This window comes from Loxodonta africana, chromosome 1 (genome assembly GCF_030014295.1).
Source record: "Loxodonta africana isolate mLoxAfr1 chromosome 1, mLoxAfr1.hap2, whole genome shotgun sequence".
In the NCBI taxonomy this organism is placed as follows: Eukaryota; Metazoa; Chordata; class Mammalia; order Proboscidea; family Elephantidae; genus Loxodonta; species Loxodonta africana.
The window spans coordinates 20836729-20856633 of record NC_087342.1 but is presented as its reverse complement, the minus strand read 5'-3'; the positions used below and the strand labels follow the sequence as shown (position 1 = coordinate 20856633).

Genomic DNA, 19905 nt, shown 5'->3' with positions numbered 1-19905 from the left:
CACCTGTCCGGCTCACCTGTCTCAGGTGTCCTTCTCAATTTCTTTTGCAGTTTTCCAGAGAGACCAGGAATCTTCCCACTGGGCTTTTCTCCCTTTCTTGTCTGCTGCCCAGTGGTGGTACCTGCCTGCTTAAATCTTACTTATTAACTATACGTAGATATGGCAGACCGCGATTGCAGTAGAATCGTTTGGGAGCTTGGTATCTCGCTTCTTCCCACGTACCTTACCCTGGGAATGGCTTTGTACTCGCATATTGCCATGTGGTGGTTTGTCTTTAATAACCATCAATAAAGATAGGCCTGTGAAAACACGGAGAGCCACAGACTCCTCCAAAGGCACCGGATTGCACCCAAGTGGAGCTGTCTGCAGCGGTATCCTGGCTGCCTGGAAGGGGATCCCCAGGAATGGACAAAACAAGCCCACCCCTTTGATTCTAACGAAAATTTAGAAAAATAGGATGACCTCCGAGGATTCCACTGAGTCGCCAATAAATATATTTCTTCAAGTCCAAGCTCATTTATGCATTTGTTCTCCAAATATTTGGGGGTGCCTACTTTGTGGAAGGCATTGTCCTAGACACTCTGAGGAATTTTGTGGCCTCTTCGTTGGAAAATCAATAGAGATGAAAAACGTGGGAGGTAAAGGGGAAATCTGTATAATATAAGCCTAGGATGTCACCATTTTCCACAGATGCATAGCATTTGAGTAACAGGCAAGGATGAAGGTAACTGTCAAAGAAGGTGTGTAATTCTGTCTTGCACATAGTAGGTGCTCAATAATACTCACTGAATTGGATTAAGTTCAACAAGTGATTGGACGCTGGATGGTTGTCACCCCTGACTATATGGTCTGACTCTCATCAACACTGGTTCACTCAATACCAAGAAAACAAGCTGGGACTCCGCCCCTCCACTCCAGACGACAGGTAGTTCTAGATACCAAGTCTCCATCTGTCCCAGGTGCCAGGTGAGGAGGGTGTAGAGGGCTGAATAGTTATCCAGGACAAGGAGATCAAATACTTGAGTACTGGGTCCCTACGTGACTGTGGGAGCCTCTTGAGATAAAAGCCTCAGCTGGATACGTTTATGATACGCCCACAGCTTGGCAATCTCCTCTGGGAGCTGGCAACACTCTGGGACTTTAATCGAGAGACCTCTCATCAGGTCAGGCAAGCCCTCCACACACCAGCATGTTACAACAGAGCTGGTCCTCCCGGGTTCCTCTCAGATTTCAGTCAGGGCTGGTCTGCTGAAGTCGAACCCTGCCAAAGGAAAGACTTCCTTTCCCTACCCAACATAATGTCTATGCATGGTGGTGGGGTGAGGGAACCCAAAACGAACGTCATTCCATTGCCCACAGTGGTCTAGGAACAAGGGAGATAAGGCCTTCCCTGTAGCTCCAAGATTCAGTGTGCTCGCTTTCCTCTTTGTTTGGATTCCCCACCACCTCCTCTCTTGGGCCGCCACCAGGGGCAGGTTAACCAGTAAGCAAGGTACGCGCGGGCTTAACTCTGTCTACGTACTCATCTGTAGTGCATGATTTCACGTGGGTTTCACCACATCTCTGAAACTGTGTACTGCAGATTAGTAAGTTCAAGTAAACCCATGTGTACCTTACTTGTTGGGTAATCTGTCCCTGACTGCCTCCCTCAGACTGGCTCCAGAGCAAGTTGCAGTCCCCTCATTCTACCACCCTTGCCATCATGTCAACCAAGCCCCTGGCTCTTCCCAGTATGTGGGATTTTATGTTATGCCTATGGGAATACAGATAGCTTAGAACAAAGCAACTAACTGTGAGGAGACGTGACACAGGTAACAGAATTCTATGAAGGCCTTCAGTCACAGACCTGATCTCCCTTTCCTGAGATCTTCCCAGGAAGCCTCTCTGAAGGGGCTGGATGCTGACTACTCAGCTCTATCCTCAGCTCAGGAAACTATGGCCATAGCCTTTCCGTGTCCTTCCCAGAAGCCGCTCAGTCATCTTCTTGCTGAGTGGGATTTCTTCCCTCACCTCTCTCTCCCTCCCGGCTTCCCTCTGTGAGAAAGGACCTTCCCTCCTTGGTCCTCCAAAGGTGTGTCCTCTAGACTATTGGCATTCTGGACCAAATGGACAAACATCCTCTCCCTCGTCCCCTCTGCCTCCTCAGCTTCTAGAAATCTTACTCTTGCCCATGGCTCCCTGTGAAAAAGGAAAGTTGGTTCTCTTCTGGCCTCTGAGCTTCCTGCTGTCTTGTCTTTCTAGAGATACTATTTTCCAGAAAGTCCCTGTGTGGTGCAAATGGTTAAGTGCTCGACTACTAGCCAAAAAGTTGGCAGTTCGAACATACCCAGAGGTGCCTCTGAAGAAGGGCCTGGAGATCTGCTTCCAAAACGTCACAGCGTTGAAAACTCCATGGAGCAGCTCTACTCTGTAAGACACAGGGCTGCCATGAGTTGGAATCGACTGGACAACAATGGGTTTGGTTTAATTTGGGTTCATTTTCCAGAAAGCCTGTCTATTCTGTATCCTGTACTTCCAACAGCTCACGGCCCAGTCAAATGTCTCCTCCTCTGCCCACATGAATCCTCTCTCTCTCCCTCCCTCCCTCCTGGGCCTCCTACCAGAAACCTTCCAGTCTAGGTCAGGAGGCTATCTTAGACAGCAAAACGCTGTAAGGAACTAGAAAGTGCCTTGCCAACAGTCCAATGCTACAAGGTAGAACAGCTACCTCCAACTTTGTGGAAAAGATCAGAGGGTCCCAACTATCCTAGAGCCCACCAGAGTCTGGAGCTGCAGCTGTGGCAGCTGCCTGGACCATCTTTTCTTGTTCCCTTAGCCTGACATCTAAAAGGAAAATATATATTTCATAGGCAAACACCATCTATCAATCATGTAGAAAATCAATTACCTTTCTCACCTCTCCATCTCCTACATGTGAAGTCTGCCAGCAGTTTGATGTCTTCATGCTCCAGTGCCTCCCCTGTATTCCTCATGGCCAGCCTTCTCCGGTCCTGAGATGAAAGCCTAGTACTGATGGGGCACAGGTTTATGAACTGGAATAATTTTCTGCCCCCACCTTCCATTTACAGCAGAAATAAGGGAAACAGGTCAACAATTATAAGAAATAAAGCACGACATGCACTTGGTTTGCTTTGGTTGACTGAGAGGCAGGCTGCCCCCTCCGTGTGGCCCCTGATCTCTCCCGTGGGCTGGTGGGCTCGAACTGCTGACCTTTCAGCTAGCAGCAGAGTGCTTTTAACTACTGCCCTGCCAGGGCTCCTGATAATGGTGGCACGGCATGAAAAACGGAATCAACGTCACAGTATTGTAAATGTGGAAGTTACTGTGCCGGCAAATGTTTTGGTGTGTATATTCTCACCACACACACAAATGTGGTATACGTTCATCTCACATCCCTAAGTTTTATCCAAATATTTTTTTCTGACTAGCTGAGATTTGTTTTTTTTTTTTTAATTTTTGGAGAAACTTGGTCTGATGTCACAATTTGAGCAGCCAGTAGCAAGCCAAACAAACATATGCCCTGGATTTGAAGGGGCTAGGCTCTGCCCCACACTCCTGAGTCTTCCTGAGGCCGCTGGGCCTGCCCCGACATGCTCCGGCCCCAGCGCAGCTCTGAGGCTTCCCAGGACAAGGGCACAAGCTGCAGCCCTGTGATGGCCCAGGAATGGCCTCCTTCGTCCTGGGGCTTGTCAGCTTGCCCCACTGCCGCCTGCTCCGAGGTTAGCAAAAAGCACGTTTATAGCCCTCCCACCGCCAGCCAAATGTTGAGTTAGGCCATTCCAGGGCGCCCCACCCCCACCCCACAGGGAAAGGCTTTCTTGGCAAAGGTCCTCTTTCAGAGCCCATTAGAAAAGCGCACATTCCCTTGGTGTCACTGGCTCCAGTCAAGTGTTCCAAAGGGCGGGGGAGCCTGAAGGAGGGATGTGGCGGAAAGCGTTACAGACTAGTTATTAGCCGATGCTGAAAGCTTCTGTTTTCCACCTTCATTCTCAGTTTTCAGTTCAAGGTCCTAGCTTGTTCCAGAACCCACTAGACACTTTATTCATTAGCAGCACCTTCTTTTATCAAGTACAGAATTCAGAATTGCAGCTGTTTCTAATGTCACTGCATGGCAACCTGGGCTCTGGCTCCAAGCATCCCTGGATCCTCTTCTCCAGGTAGGCACTCTGCCTTCTTGCCTAGCTCCTTCTCCATCTAAAAGCTGAGTGCAGATGAATAAACATATGCACACCCATGTTCACTGCATCACTATTCATAACAGCAAAAAGATGGAAACAACCTAAGTGCTCATCAAAGGATGATTGGATAAACACACTGTGACATAAACACACAACGGAATACTATGCAACAATAAAGAATAACGACAAATCTGCAAAACATCTCACAGCATGGATAAATCTGGAGGACATCATGCTGAGTGAAATAAGTCAATCATAAAAGGCCAAATTTTATATGAGACCAATATTGTAAAAATACAAGGACAGGTTTACACACAGAAAAAAAAAAATTCTTTGATGGTTTTCCAGGGATGGGAGGGAGAGGGAGGGAAAATTACTAACTAGATAGAACGCCTGTTAATATTGGTGAGGGGAAAGATAATACACAATAAGGGGGAAGTCAGCACAACATAACCAAGGCAAAGGAAGACACTGAGAACTACGGTAATAACATAGACGGCCCTGCAATAATTGTATTAACAAATAATAATTTACAAATGGATACATAGATGGGTATGCTAAAGAGGTGTGGGAGGGTATAAGGGAGTACGCCCACCTGCAGATACAGGTTTGGTGGTAGATATTTCTACATACATACTTGTAGATGCTCCATGTATATTAATATGGACAATAGAGCACAGAAGGGGCATAGTCATGGAAACTTCTTGGACATAACCAAATACCTCCTGGGACAAAGTTCCTTGGCTTGAAGGTTAAGGACTATAGACACAGGGGACATCTATGTCAACTGGCACGACACAGTTCATAAAGACAATGTTCTGCATCCTACTTTGGTGAGTAGCTTCTGGGGTCTTAAAAGCTTGCGAGCCGCCATCTAAGATACAACTACCGGTCTCTTCCTATCTGGAGCAAAGGAGAGTGAAGAAAACCAAAGACTTAAGGGAGCAATTAGCCCAAAGGACAAACGGACCACATGAACCACAGCCTACACAACCCCGAGACCAGAAGAACTAGACGGTGCCCAGCTACCACTACTGACTGCTCTGACTAGGATCACAACACAGAGTCCAGGACAGAGAGGGAGAAAAATGAACAAAAAAATCAAAATCACTAAAAGACCAGACTTACTGGTCTGACAGAGACTGGAAGAACCCCCAAGACTATGGCCCTGTCGTGGTTTGACTTGTGTCCCCTCACAATATGTGTCAACTTGGCTGGGCCATGATTCTTAGTGGTTTGGCAGTTATGTGAATATGTAATCATCCCCTATGATGTGATCTGTGTGACCAGCCAATCAGTTGTAAGGGGATTAGGGTGGGATGCAATACCCTTAACTCAAGTCACAGCCCTGATCCATATAAGGGGAGTTTCCCTGGGGTGTGGCCTGCATCACCTTTTATCTCACAAGAGATACAAGGAGAGAGAAGCAAGCACAGAGGGAAGGGCCTACTACCACCAAGAAAGAAGTGCCAGGAGCGGAGCACTGTCATTTGGACCCAGAGTCCCTGTGCTGAGAACCTCCTAGACCCAGGGGAAGACTGATGCCAAGACACAGGGGGATCTCCAAGGAATGTCAGGCCTACAGAAAGGAGACAAGGACCCTCTCCCAGAGTCAACAGAGAGCGAGCCTTCCCCTAGAGCTAGTGCCGTGAATTTAGACTTCTAGCCTCCTGAACTGTGAGAAAATAAATTTGTCTGTTAAAGCCATCCACTTGTGGTATTTCTGTCATAGCAGCACTAGATAACCAAGACTGGCCCTAAGACACCCTTCTGACCTGGAACTGAAGCCATTCCAGGAGACCACTTTCAGCCAAACAATAAACAGGTCCATAAAATAAACCATAACCCCTGAAAGGAACATGTTCCTTAAAACAATCAATTATAGGAGATTAGAAGGACAACATTTGCCCAAAAGCAAAGAAGAGAGGCAGGAAGGGGTAGAAAATCCAGATGAAAGGAAACGGGAAACCCAGGGCAGAAATGTGGAGTGCTGACCCATTGTGGGGAATACAACCAATGTCATGGGGCATTTTATGTACAAACTATCGAATGGGAAACTAATTTGCTCTGGAAACTTTCACCTAAGGCACAATAAAAAAAAATTGGACACAGGGCAGCTCAAGTGCCTTGGAATTTAAATAAATAAACAAAAGTTGCAAAAATTCTAAGTTCTTTATTAACATGTCTATTTAAATCCAGGCTTTGATGGCACTTCCAAGTCTGTAATCCTTGCCCTAAATCCACCCAGGAACCAAAGCTCTGTGGTATGGGAGAAAGCACACCAGGCTGGCTTCTGGTCCTGGCTCTGGCCTTCCGTCGCTGTGGACCCTCAAGTAAGTCCCTTCCCCTCTCTGGGGCTTAAAGTACCCACTTGTAAGAGGAAATTTTCTGATCAGTTTTCCTTAACCCTTTTTGGCTTTAAGATTCTACTGAAAATTATGGGCCCTATCCTCAGAGGGGAAAAAAATGCATTCGTTCATTCATTTGAAAAGCACTTATTCAGCTGCTACTAAATAAGCATGCATACACACGATTCTGAATTCAATTTCGGGGGCTTTAAAGTCTGGCCGGGTGGTGCAAGCGGTTTGTGTTAGACTGCTAACCAAAAGGTTGGTGGTTCGAACCCACCCAACAGCCCCACAAAAGAAAGGCCTAGTGATCTAATTCTGGAAAGATTACAGCCTAGAAAACCCCATGGAGCAGTTCTATAACACGTGGGGTCAGCATGAGTCAGAAACAACTGGATGCAACAGGTTTGGTTGTATTTGGTTTTCTTAATGGGCTCCCAGGAAGTTCATCCAGAGCCCTGGTGGCACAATGGCTAAGAGCTCAGCTGCTAACCAAAAGGTCAGCAGTTCGAACGTACCAGCTGCTCCTTAGAAACCCTATGGGGTAGTTCTACTCTGTTCTATAGGGTTGCTATAAGTCAGAATCGACTCAAAGGCAAAGGACTTTTTTTTTTTTGGATGTTCATCCATGAACCACAGGTGAGAAACCCTGGCTAAGAATTCTACTGTGATGAGCACACAAATACTCTTATCTAGAAGGACCGTAGCAACAATTCTAGCAAAGGATCATAAAACTACCGTCAGGCTGATGCCAAAGACCAGAGGCAGAAAGGCAGTCATTATGAAGGTGAACACTGGCTTCCCTCCCCTTCCCGGTGCCCCCACCCCACATGCTTGACATCAGCCTGGAATGTGCTGTTTCTGGGCACAGGGACTGCCGGGAGCTGGCTGCAGCCCGGGGGAGTCTGACAATCACGTCTCTTCTATCTTGGCCTTTATTTTTCTCACGGTCTCTGAAAGGGCTGCGATCAGGTGATATGTGTGGGACTGCTCCCTGTACAGGTGCGGAGCAGGTAGTGAGGGGAGGAGAAAATCCGCCCTGGGTGTACTCACTCAAGGCGCTTTCAATAGCCTTCCCAGGATCGCTCTTGGCAGGGCAGTGACCATGTCTCTGGCAGGCTGTGGGGAATCTGAGTGTGAGAAAGTCAGTCAAGCGGAGGAAAAGGGGGAAAAAAAAAAGCTTCGAGTCCTCAGGCAAAATACCTTGTTTTCTTCTCCTCTCACTCTCTCTCCTTTCTGTAGCTTTACACCAAACCCACAAATCATTCAGATACCTAGGCGACAATAGGGAATCTCACTGGAGATGCAGTTATTTGTTTTATGGTTTAAAAGCGAACAGGTGACGCAATAAGACAAGGAAAATCACCCTTCATGGGGGAGGCAGGCAAACACAGGAGCCCCTGGCTGTATTTACTGGGCATGATACAGTGAGAAAGGTTTGTCGTGTTTGCTGTACTCAAGGGAAGATCAAAGACGTGACCCCCCACGATGATGAAAAGGGTTCGATTTTTTTTTTTTGGGGGGGGTCTGGGAGGAGAAGGATGACTGAAAAATAAAGACTGCTTCCATCTGAGAACAGTCTTCCAAACCCCAAAGTCTTTCCTTGGGCTTACTTCTCCATTTCAGATTCCGCGGAGAGAGCGTCCACTTGATCCTACGTTCACTGCCCAGTGTAAAGATACTAAACAATATTCTCTTGGCACATTCCCAAGAAACCTTCTTCTAGGATGGTAAAGTTTTTTTTTTTTTTTTTTCTGGCTCAGATGCAAATCATGGGTATTTTTTGGTTACTTGAACTCTCTGTGCCTCTATCTATAATGGACATTTAAAAAAAAAGTTACTCATTTTTCCAGCCCAAGCACACCTAGGGTGGCAATAAATAAGTTGCTGATTAACTATTTGATCTATCAGGCTGCTTTAGTGAGACCCCAACTTGACTATATTCAACAAACATTCTCCACGCACCTTCAGGGTGCCAAGCCCCAAGGCGATGACACAGCCAGTGATGAATAAGGCTCCTAAGCTAGAAGGAACAGGGGGTGGCATATGGGGCTAGTAAATGAGGGCCCAACAGCAGACAGCAGTCAATGTCATAGCAGAGTTTAGGGGAAGAAGTCACTTGCTCTGCTGGACTTGGGGGAACCTGGAAAGGGTTAGCATGCTTCCCTGGGAAGGGTTTAGTTCCTTGGAAGAATCTGGGTCAGTACATTTGTGCTGATTTTTTTAAGTCAGTCATTGAGTAGGAACATCTTAGGGAGCTTGCAAAATTTATTGGGGCAACGGCAGAAAGCGGGGTAGCTTCACAGGCTAATTACCTTTCACCGAGAGGATCTCAAACACACAGGAAAATCCCACTTTTTTCCAATGTAGCAGAGAGTTTTCACTGCCACTTTTCCATCTGTTTAAAACAGGAAGAAAAAGTCCTACCCCCATGGCCCCAGGATGCAGGTCAACAAAGGGGGCATTGTTCATCATTTCTTCAGAACATGATAGGGCACAACCCACTCTGCAGCGTGTGAAGAAAAAACAAAAAATCCCCGAGAGTTGCCCAAGGGGCAAGAGTGAGTAAACCAAGCCTGTGATGAGGTAAAGACTTGGCTGCAGACTTGAGGGCTCTCCTGGAAGGTGGAAATGAGGTCTGGAAGGTAAATACAGTCAGAGCCACAATGATTCCTTATTTATACGCTGGGGTTGTAGGGGAACTGGAAACCTGCTGTTAAAGGGAAGGCAGGTTTCTGCCGACCTCGGATCGCTGGGCAATGCAGTCAACGCCCAGGTGAGCTGGTTCTAGGCAGGTGCTTCCGGATCAGAGTCATCTGCCTCTTAGGAACTGCTGGCAACTCCTAAACGGCCTTCCTGCCTCCAAACCCTGCACTCCGCTCTCCACACTTCTGCTGGAGCCATCCTTCTGAACAAGAATCCTGATGCCCCTTCTCTGCTCAGGACAGCTCTCCATCATTTAAAGATAAGGTCCAAAGTCTTTTAGTGAGGAGTAAGTGTCCTGAGACATGGCCTCAAACCTTCTCCTCCAGCCCCTTGTTATACTCCTGCCTATGATACAGCCCGGGCTCCAGACCACATTCCCTGAATACCAAAAACCAAACCAAACCCACTGCCATCAAGTCGATTCCGAATCATAGCTACCATACAGGAGAGTAGAACTGCCCCATAGGGTTTCCAAGACCAGAATCTTCATGGAAGCAGACTGCCACATCTTTCTCCAGTGGAGCAGCTGGTAGGTTAAAACTGCCGGCCTTTTGGTTAGCAGCTCAGAGCTTAACCACTGCGCCACCAGGTCCTTGTTCCGTGAATAAAGACCTCAAATCCAGGGTCTGGGCCTTATTGCCATTGGCACTTCCATCCTCCCCAACCCTATGACTCACCACTACTTATTTTCCTATCCTATCCATTTCCCACATCTACCTGTTTTCCAAGGTGTAAAGCAAGGCCATCTCCTACAGGAAGTTTTCCAAGACAGCCAAAAAAAAAAAGAAACCCACTGTCTTCGAGTTGATTCTCATAGTGACCCTATAGGACAGAGGAGAACTGCCCCATTGGGTGTCCAAGGAGCAGCTGGTGGATTCGAATTGCTGACCTTTTGGTTAGTAGCTGAGCTCTTAACTACCGTCCCAATCAGGGCTCCAAAGATATCCAAAGTTATGACCAATTTAATTCTCCTGAATCTTCATAGTATTTTACCTCTATTTCAGCATATAATTCTCTAGAACCTCGGATCTACCAGATGCACACCCTGGAAAATCAATAGATATCAGCTGCATGCATGAATATACGTTTATACGTTGTTGCTAGGTGCCCTCGCGTCAACTTCCACTCAGAGCAACCTCCCCATGTGACAGAGTAGAACTGTTCCACAGGCTTTTTTGGGCTGGGATCTTTATGGAAGCGGATCACCAAGTCTTTCTCCTGAGAAGCCACTGGCTGGGTTCCAACCACCAACCTTTCTCTGTGCAAAATGTTTAACCCTTTGTGCCACGAGGGCTCTTTATATGCGTTTATATATATACGCGTATATATATGTGTGTACACGACTACGTCTGCCAGGCTGTGGGTTTCCTGAGGGCAAGAGCTGTCAATAACTCGTATTCGTGCCTGTATCCCCCCAAAATACAGCAACAATATTGTTATTCATACAGGTGTGGTTTGGTGCTTCTTTTAGGTTCTCCTGGTCTCTCAAGAAGTCCCTGAGTGGTGCAAATGGTTTGTTGTCCACTAATAACCTAAAGATTGGTGGTCTGAATCTACCTAGCAGCACCACAGAAGACAGGCCTGGTAATCTGCAAGAAAATCCTATGGAACACAGTTCTACTCTCTAACACATGAGGTCGCCATAAGTAGGAATTGACTCCATGGCAACAGGCTTGGTCTCTCCAATGAACAAAAGCTCGAGTCCCCACTCAGAAAACCAGGGTCGGTCTGTTTCCGAAGTTGACTGTAAACTCCTTGCGGGTTGCCACCGTATAATCCCAGGGTTTAACACGGTGTCTGGCACAGAGCGTGTGCTCCCTCCACTACGAAAGAGAGGGGCTTGCCCAAGGTCACCCAGACTCAGGAACCGCCGAATCTCACCCGGGAGGAGATCTGGTGAAACCATTCACAACATTATCTCAGTGGGGAGCCCGGAGGAAGGAAGGAATGAAGTGTCTGAGCAATGCATGCCAGGCCTCCGGCGGCCTCGGGGCTGGGGGAAGGGCTGGGAGGGCGGGGGGCGACTTCCAACAGGACGCTCGGCTCCCCCGCAGCCGAGGGAGCCGCGCGCCGACTGCCCGGGCGCCGGGAAGTGCGGACCGGGCCGGGGGCGCGGGGCCCGGCGACCCGGGCAGACGGGCGGGAGAGACGCAGGGGTGGCTGCCGGCCGCTCGGCCGGGGCAGTGCGCGCCACCCGCCCCGCGCGGCAAATCCCCCAGGGAGGCCGCCGCCAGAGCCCTGGCGCTCCCGGCCCGGCGCCCGCCACGTGGCACCCGGCGGCGGCGGCGGCGGCTCCTCCCGGCGCGCGGCCCAGCCAGCCGGCAGCACGCAGCCGCCCGCGCCGCCCGCCTCCTCCCGGCCGCCCGCCGGCGGCCTCCCGGGCGCAGCGAGGGGGAGCCGCCCGCCCGGCGGCCCTGGGCCGGGGGAAGGGGCGGACGGCGCGAAGCCGCTTTAACCGCAGCCGCCGAGGGGAGGCAAGAAGCTGACCCGGCCGCTTCCTAAGTGCGGTCAGGCATCCCGTGACCGCGGCGGGCGCCGGGGGCCCCGCGGGCGGAGGGGGCAGGGCCGGGCGAGGAGCAAAGCGGGAGGCCCCCGCCCCTCCCGCGGGCTGTTGCGAGTGCGGCTTTCGGCCGGGTTAAAACCCCAAGCCCGAAACTGGGGTGAAGGGTGGACGGGGGGGCTGGATAATTCCCCCTCTCCGTGACGGGGCGTGCGCTCCCCGTCCGGAAGGGCTGACCTTGGCCGGGAAGGGGGTGGGGGAACAAGCGCCGGGGCTCAGCTCCCAGCCCGCCGCCCCCTCGGATTCCAGGCCCGGCGGGGGCTGGAGGAGGGGGCCCCCGGACACACACACACACACACACACACACCCCACACGCAGCGCGCGCCAATGAGCCCGGGCCAGGCACAGGGGGCGGGGTTTTCCCAGGCTCGAGCACAGCAGCTGCTATTTACCTTCTTGGCTTCTCCCAGGGACCAGGAACCAGCCCCCGCGCTCGGCCGCCCGCCGCCGCCCCCCGCCTCCCTGCCCCCGGGGCGCGCGCGCGCGCGCGCGCACACACACACACACACACACACACACACACACACACACACGTACGCACGCACACACACATCCTCCCGGCTCGGCCGCAGCCGCGGCGGCAATAAAACATCCTGGCACGTGCTCCGGCTCCAGGCGCGCCCTCGCCGGCCGGCTGATGTCAAACTGCAGCTCGGCTGGTGCAACTCTTAAAGGGCCCGCGCGCGCCGGGAGCCAAGGACTGCCCCAGCCGCCCGCGGGGTGGGAAGGAGAGAGGCGCTGCAGCCGGGTCTGCCACCTCTATTTGCTGCAGAACCGAGAGCCAGCGGGTGGGAAGGGAAAGGGTGGCGAGGAGGCGCGTGAGTCTCTGCCATCAACCCCCCCCTTGTTCATCTTTCATTTGAAATTCCATTTCTTTTCTGCCCAGTTGGAAATTTATTCTGATTGTTTCGTAGGAAAGCATGGGGTTCGAGGGCCCAACCCCAGGAGAATAATTGGGGACGGGATGGGGGGGCATTAAAGAACTGCCTTGTTCGGAAAAAACTTGTGTAAGGTGGAAGGCATTTTTTCTTTTTTCTGCATGCAAATGCCGGCTTCACACTGGATTGGCTTTCACCTCCCCCCCGAATGTATAGAGAAGTCTGAGCGGGAAATCCCTTAGATGTTTCAGTAATTCACACCCGTACACGCGTTCCCCCTTTTAACTGCTGCTAGTAATTTTTATCTCTGCTTTTCAAAAAATATTTTTAAATAAGCTCCTTATACAGTGGAAGAAGCTCTATTAAACATAGAAAAGAGAAATAATAGAGCAAAGACCCTAGCACCAAAAGAAATAGACTAGACCAAAGCCAGTGCGGAAAAATGTTTAATGCAAAGCTTGGCGGCGAGAGTACCAAAGGGTTAAAATCCTTTTGATTGACGTTGTAGCCTCTGGTGCCCCGGGCTCAGGCGCGCGCCATTGGTCGCCAGGCCTTGCGCCTCGCGGCCAATGGGGGGGCGCGGTCCACGAGCGGTGCCGCGTGTCTCCTCCTCCCATTGGCTGAAAGTTACTGTGGGAAAGAAAGTTTGGGAAGTTTCACACGAGCCGTTCGCGTGCAGTCCCAGATATATATAGAGGCCGCCAGGGCTGAGTGGGATCACACAGGATCCGGAGCTGGTGCTGATAACAGCGGAATTCCCCCTTTACCTCTCTCCTTGGTCCTGGAATAACTCTACTGCTCACCAAGTAGCCATAAAATATTATAATAAACCCTCAGCATTTGTTCAGTAGTTTTGTGAAAGTCTCAAATAAAGGAGACATAAACAAAGAATTTTATGTGAAGGAGTCAAAATATATAATTCTCTAGGGATTTAAAAAAAACAAAAACGAAAATGCCAGCTGATATAATGGAGAAAAATTCCTCGTCCCCGGTGGCTGCCACCCCAGCCAGTGTCAACACGACACCGGATAAACCAAAGACAGCATCTGAGCACAGAAAGGTAAGACCAGTACCCGTATCTCTCCGGAGCCCCAAGAAATGGGTTGAGGGGACCCTTCTCCCTTAAAATTTCGGGGTGAAAAGGCAGTTCCCTTGGGAACTCAGGTTTTGTTTTTTATTTGTTTGCAGTCATCAAAGCCTATCATGGAGAAAAGACGAAGAGCAAGAATAAATGAAAGTCTGAGCCAGCTGAAAACACTCATTTTGGATGCTCTTAAGAAAGATGTAAGTGAGGAAATGCTGCTTTTATTTCTTTTTTTTTTTAATTAAAAAACATATACTATTTCTCAGCGGCTGAGAATGAAACCCGCTTGCCGGCGGGATCTTCTCCGCCAACGCTGCGTTCTCCGAGGCGGGAGAGCAGGGTCGGGGATATTGGCGCGGTGGCAGTGGGTGGGACTCCAGCCTCCGAGGCCGCTGGCAGGGGTCTCACTTTCCTCCCCTCGCCTCCTCTGTGCAGAGTTCGCGGCATTCCAAGCTCGAGAAGGCGGACATCCTGGAAATGACAGTGAAGCACCTCCGGAACCTGCAGCGGGCGCAGATGACGGGTGAGGGCGGCTTGCCGCGTCCCCTCTGCAGGCGTCCCTCTGGTCCCGCGGTGATTTCTTCCAGACTTCCGCCCGCGGTTGTGAGAGGCATTCAGCTACATTTTACTGCCTTGGCTCAGGCTAGCGTTCCCACGGTCTGGGGCTTATTTATAGCCACAACTCCAAGTTGTTACTGTTCGGAAAAGGGAGGGAGGAAGAGAGGTTGCAGCCGTGAGGGTGGCGGGCGGCTCGGGTGTAGGGGAAGCTGGTGGGGGCGGGAGGATTTAGGACCGCAGCGGTTTTGAGCTGCACGGAGTCTGGGAGCCTTCTGGTTTAGCACCCTCCCTTCCCCAATTTACAGATGGGGAAATGAGGCTCGGGTGACGGAGGGGAGCATTGTCCAAGGTCACTCCACGCGCGCGAGGGAGGGGGCAGATCTGGGACTGCGGTGCGTTTAAATGGAGCAAAAGGGAGTGGAGAGAGAGACTCTGCTTTAATCGCCTCGCCTGTGTGGCGAGGTGACTGGTTTTTCTGAATCCACCCCCAGCCAGAGGCAGTTCCGCGGGCCCGCGGTCAGGGAGGCGCGCCGCGGGGACCTCCCAGGGCGGGAGGAGGTGGCCCCGGGGCTGGGGCCGTTCGGTGACCCGCCTGTCTCCTTCTGACCCGCAGCCGCGCTAAGCACAGACCCGAGCGTATTGGGGAAGTACCGCGCCGGCTTCAGTGAGTGCATGAACGAGGTGACCCGCTTCCTGTCCACGTGCGAGGGCGTTAACACCGAGGTGCGCACCCGGCTGCTCGGCCACCTGGCCAACTGCATGACCCAGATCAACGCCATGACCTACCCTGGGCAGCCGCACCCCGCCTTGCAGGCGCCGCCGCCGCCCCCGCCAGGCCCCGGGGGCCCCCAGCACGCGCCATTCGCGCCGCCGCCGCTAGTGCCCATCCCCGGGGGTGCGGCGCCCCCTCCCGGCGGCGCTCCCTGCAAGCTGGGAAGCCCGGCCGGCGAGGCGGCCAAGGTATTCGGCGGCTTCCAGGTTGTGCCGGCTCCTGACGGCCAGTTTGCTTTCCTCATCCCCAACGGGGCCTTTGCTCACAGCGGCCCGGTCATCCCCGTCTACACGAGCAACAGCGGGACCTCCGTGGGCCCCAATGCAGTGTCGCCTTCCAGCGGCCCCTCGCTCACGGCCGACTCCATGTGGAGGCCGTGGCGGAACTGAGCGGCTCAGACCACCCCTCCCCCTAAACTCCCCAACCCACCTTTTTTCCCTCCGGACACTAAACAGGGACTTGGACCTTGGGAGAGAAGACGACTTTCATGATTAAGTGGTTACTTCGGTTTTTTAATTTCTAAAAGGTTACTTTTTTGTAGAGAGCTGTTTTAAGTGGCTGACCATGCACTATATTTGTATATATTTTATATGTTCATATTGGATTGCGCCTTTGTATTATAAAAGTTAAGATGACATTTCGTTTTTTACACGAGATTTCTTTTTTATGTGATGCCAAAGATGTTTGAAGATGCTCTTAAAATGTCTTCCTTTTGGGAAGTTTATTTGAGAAAATATAATAAAAGAAAAAAGAGTGCAGGTTTTTTTGTCTTAGAATTGACTATTTCAGAATATGTAAAGAGGCCCTAGGCAGAATTTGAATTACATGTAATCTGGGTTTTTTTTTAATGTAATCGGCTCTTTTGTTATTAAAAACAACTTTTTATAAAAATCTTATCAAACCTCTTACCAATCCTCCATGAGCTAGAAGACTCAATTCCACTGAATTTACAAGAACTCACGAGATATGGCTTCTCTGATCAATTCGTGGTTTCTTCAAGGATATACATTTTTTAAAGTTGCAGCTGAGCAAGTCAGTTCAGCCCTGGCTCTCACACTAGCTCCTTCTGAGGAAGGCCAAGTGCCACTGAGTTCATGGTCCACTGCACGTTAAGGGTGGCACCTGGTGGCGCAGTGGCTAAGAACTCAGGCTGCTAATCAAAAGGTAGGCGGTTGGAATCCATCAGCCACTCCTTGGAAACCCTGTGGGGCAATTGTACTCGGTCCTAAAGGGTCGCTGTCAGAACCGACTCCATGGCAATGGGTCTGCAGCGCTACTGCCTCGGGTAGCTTACCAATATCCAAAGTAAAAACACTCTACCGCAGCCTCCCGGGTCGGGGACTTCATTAATTAGTTCACCCTTTAATGGCAGCTCCCTTGCACAGGCATCCGAAAGTCTGAAATGCCTCTCTGCACCCTCTTCAAGCAAGCTGAGAAGGTCAACAGATTCCTTCTGCCAAGGGACAGCTAGTTAGACTCCCAAGTGGAGCCGGAACCCAGATGATTAACACCAGACATGTGTTTTTGATAAGTTTCTGTGCTTGGCTCTAATAGAGAAAGCATGTGGGGCCGGGCTGGCAGGCACACAGGCCATCTTCCCCTTTGAATACAAACAGCCAACGACCCCTTCCCTTGGTCATGCCCCATTTCCAGGCAAGATGTGGGCTCCAGATAGAAGCAAAAGGGTTGTCTCGGGTTTCAGCTCACATAACCCTCCTTAACAAGCCCTAACTCAAAGCGGACAGCTTTAAACTGTGCCAGGATCTGCAGGGAATTTCTTCCAAATCCCATCACAAAGGCTTGTCAGATTTTGTCAGATTTGGCCAGGTGTTTGACTGCATCCAGGTGTTGGGGAAATGAAAACCACGAGCCCTGCGAGACCAGACACATCAGCCGCGCTGTGGGTCTGGCGGGCGCGCCCTCCTCCCGCACCGCTGGCCAGTACTCCTCCCCGCCCTCGCCCCTCCCGCCGGCCTCCTCCCACGCCCCCCTCCCTTCTCTTCTCAGAATGGCTTCTGGGAGGAGAAGGATGAGGCGGGAGAGATCAATCTTTGAAGCCTTCCTAACAAAGATAAAGCCAACGATTTTCTGTCTTGTTTCAAAAGCTTTACCTCTCCCCCGCCTTGCTCGGGCCTTTCCCACAGGCCAGTGTGGAGAGCAGCAGCTCTACCACTGGAATGATCTAGAAGACAGCAGTCAGTTTTCTATCCAAATACCTTCGGACCCAGCTTCAGCCGCAGAGAGGTTTAAAAGATGCATTTTTGAATCTGGCTCCCACTTGCTTCATTTTGTGTACGCGGAAGGTGTGTAATCACCTCCCTCCCTCCAAAAGAAATACACTCGCTTCTTGTATCATTTTTTGGAGTTTTCCCTCTTGTTTAAATACAAACATCCTAACAATTGCTCCATTAAGACACCCAACCCTAGCTCAAATGCTTGATTTGATAAGCCTGACCTCTGGCCCCACCACGAGTTCTTAACAGTCCTGGGTGAAGTATTTGAGGCACCAGGTTTCCAGTTTTATAAAGTAATTCCCTTACATTTATGTCCTTAAAATAGTGCAGTCTCCACACAACCGAAGGTTAAATCCCTCCCTAGGCTGAAAGGGAAAAACCGAAAAGGTGCATTTTCATTAATATCACCGAAATCACATAAATATCTTCCTAAGAGAAAAACAAATTGAAGGAAAATTAAACATTTGTCTATTTGCATATAATTGGTAGTTCGAAAAGACAATTTTATTCTCCCTGAAATTTGGGTTTAGAGTTTTAGGAGAGGCATTTGTTCCTGTACAATATGGCAAGGGGCATGGGGATGGAGACATTAGAACTTTTAGGTTCTTGTCCCGGTTTTGCTACAAAACTCACCATGTGACCTTGGATAAGTCATTTCCCTTCCTTGGGACCCGGTTCTGTGGCTAAAACGAGTGGGTTTGTTTCTAAGGCTCTGCGCCTTGTCTCTGCAGTCAGTAGCAGGGGGAGAGGCAAAATTTCAAAAACTTCAATCCTGCCTGCCCCCCACAGGTCCCTCGGGCTGGCCTAATTATCCGGCTCCGGGCACGCCCAGCGCTGCGAATCTCGCCCGGAGATAAGGCACAGCTCGGCGCTGCGGGCGCGAGCCGCCGGCATGGGCTGCCACTTGCATTAACTTATCAATGGAGACCTTTCGGGGCCTCGGCCTCCCACTGTTGCCCGCAGCATCCGGAGCGAGAAAGGCGCCAATCTGGAAGGGGGACCCTGCTGGGTAAAGACAAGAACCTTCTCTAAGTGGTGCGTTAAGCGCCACACGGAGGCGCGCCCTATTCCACCCCCACGTGTTTCTGGAGTGGGGACCCAGTGGGGTTAAATTGGACCCCCTCATCGTCACCACCATCCCGGGAAACCTGTCATTAAAGTCAATTAACTTTTCCCACACCCCTTGGCCGGTAACAATCCGCCGCTAGCTTCCTCCCCGGCTCCTAAATGCAACCAGATGGGCGGACGAGCTGCCCCCACCGCGCGCCCGCCGCTCGGCCCGGGGGTTCCAGGGACGCCACCGCCCGGGACCCGCAGCCCGGGCGGGATCGGGGCAGGGCGGCCACGCCGGGCCGGCCCCGGCGGCCCTGCGGCCAAGGTAGTTTGCTTAGCAGGCCCGGCTGCTTTCTGGCAGGAAATGAATAGCTCCCAGATGAGCTCAGGCAACCTGAGAGGTCGTGAGAATGGCGCGAACCCCCGCCTGTGCAGCCGGCAGCCTGCCAGGCCGCGGGGGGAGCGGGCGGCGGCGGCGGCGGCGGGAGGCCGGGAGGCCCGGAGGCCCGGCGGGCGGGCGGCGGGGGGAGGAGCGGGGAGGGAGCCGCTGACACACGAGCCCGCGCCCGCTCCCGCTGACAGGCAGGCAGCCGCCCGCGCCCGCCGCCTCCCCCGCTTTCCCCGCCCCAGGCCCCAGCGCCTCCCAAGCAGCAGGCCCAAGCCGCAGAAATGCGGCCGCCCGGCCCCGCCGGGGCCTGGAGGTGGGGCCGCCTGCCAGTGTTTTTCCAGTTCCCCCGGTAGCTCCAGGCCTCATTTAGAAGCCGGGGAAACTGGGCCGAGGCCAGTGTCAGGGCACCAGGGGCCCTCCCGGCCTGCGGAGCGCGGCCAGGCCTCAGGCCAGGCCAGGCCAGGGGTGGGCAGAGGTGGGGGCGGGCGGGGCAAGGGCGTCTCAGCCCACAGTCGGCCCAGAAAAGACAGGGCCACCCGACAGCAACCCTGAACTCCTCGCCGAGTTCACCTCGCTTCTGACAACTCTGAGCGCCTACTATGTGCCCAGCAGGCCCACTGCAAGCACTAAAAAGATAATAATTCCCACACGGCCCCTGCCTGGCAATGCTGGGTATTTGGCCAGCGAGATAGACAAACGCGCAAGGGACTCATCCTAGGCATAGTGTGTTTGTTGCCAAAAATGAAGTTTAAACAAAGGGCACCCAGAACAGAGAGATTAATTCTGATTCCAGAGGAAACCAGGGAGGTTTTTCAGAGACCTGGCACTGGAAGCCGAGAGGTGAAAATAAGTAGGAGTTTAACAGAGAGACAGGAATGGAAGGTGAGGGAAAATGCAGACAGAGGTCAGATTTGGGGGAAATGGCAGGAAGTCTGCCATGGTGGTATTTAAATTTTCATATATATAAATGGCTTAGAGTTAAAAAAAAAAAGAGGGCCAAGTTTGTCTGCTTCAGCTTACAGTTGATTGCAGTATATATATAGCCCAGGAGCTAAAAATCACATGCTCTGGCTCAGGAGGCTTAGCTTTTAAAAGTCTCAGGTTTGTGACCTTAGGCAAGTAACCTCTCTGCACCTCAGTTTTGTA

General features: G+C 51.6%; 1 protein-coding gene and 1 long non-coding RNA gene across 8 annotated transcripts in view; one reads left to right on the top strand and one right to left on the bottom strand.

Moving 5' to 3' along the window:
• LOC111751434 (uncharacterized) overlaps positions 1-12202 on the bottom strand; it is a 35023-nt gene extending 22821 nt beyond the window's left edge. For 4 of the 7 annotated variants that reach the window (XR_010318389.1, XR_010318420.1, XR_010318411.1 and 1 more), the window contains exons 1-2: positions 2888-11242; positions 2327-2407 (exon numbers count right to left, since the gene is read on the bottom strand). This is a non-coding gene — a long non-coding RNA (uncharacterized LOC111751434). Of the gene's footprint in view, positions 1-2326; positions 2408-2887; positions 11243-12184 lie in introns of those variants that run through there. The other 3 variants (XR_010318405.1, XR_002786513.2, XR_010318422.1) reach the window with 3 other exon arrangements.
• A 1161-nt stretch (positions 12203-13363) lies between these two features.
• Positions 13364-18482, top strand: HES1 (hes family bHLH transcription factor 1). The gene is made up of 4 exons (XM_003412925.4): positions 13364-13730; positions 13859-13954; positions 14190-14277; positions 14926-18482. Exons 1-4 carry the CDS (start codon positions 13623-13625, stop codon positions 15471-15473), a joined length of 840 nt encoding a protein of 279 aa, XP_003412973.2. The 5' UTR covers positions 13364-13622; the 3' UTR covers positions 15474-18482.
• The last annotated feature ends 1423 nt before the right edge of the window (positions 18483-19905 follow it).

Coding starts and splice junctions, on each gene's coding strand:
- HES1 (XM_003412925.4), top strand. CDS start 13,623: ATGCCAGCTGATATAATGGAGAAAAATTCCTCGTCCCCGGTGGCTGCC. Junction 13,731..13,858: donor CAGCATCTGAGCACAGAAAG/GTAAGACCAGTA, acceptor ATTTGTTTGCAG/TCATCAAAGCCTATCATGGA. Junction 13,955..14,189: donor TGGATGCTCTTAAGAAAGAT/GTAAGTGAGGAA, acceptor TCCTCTGTGCAG/AGTTCGCGGCATTCCAAGCT.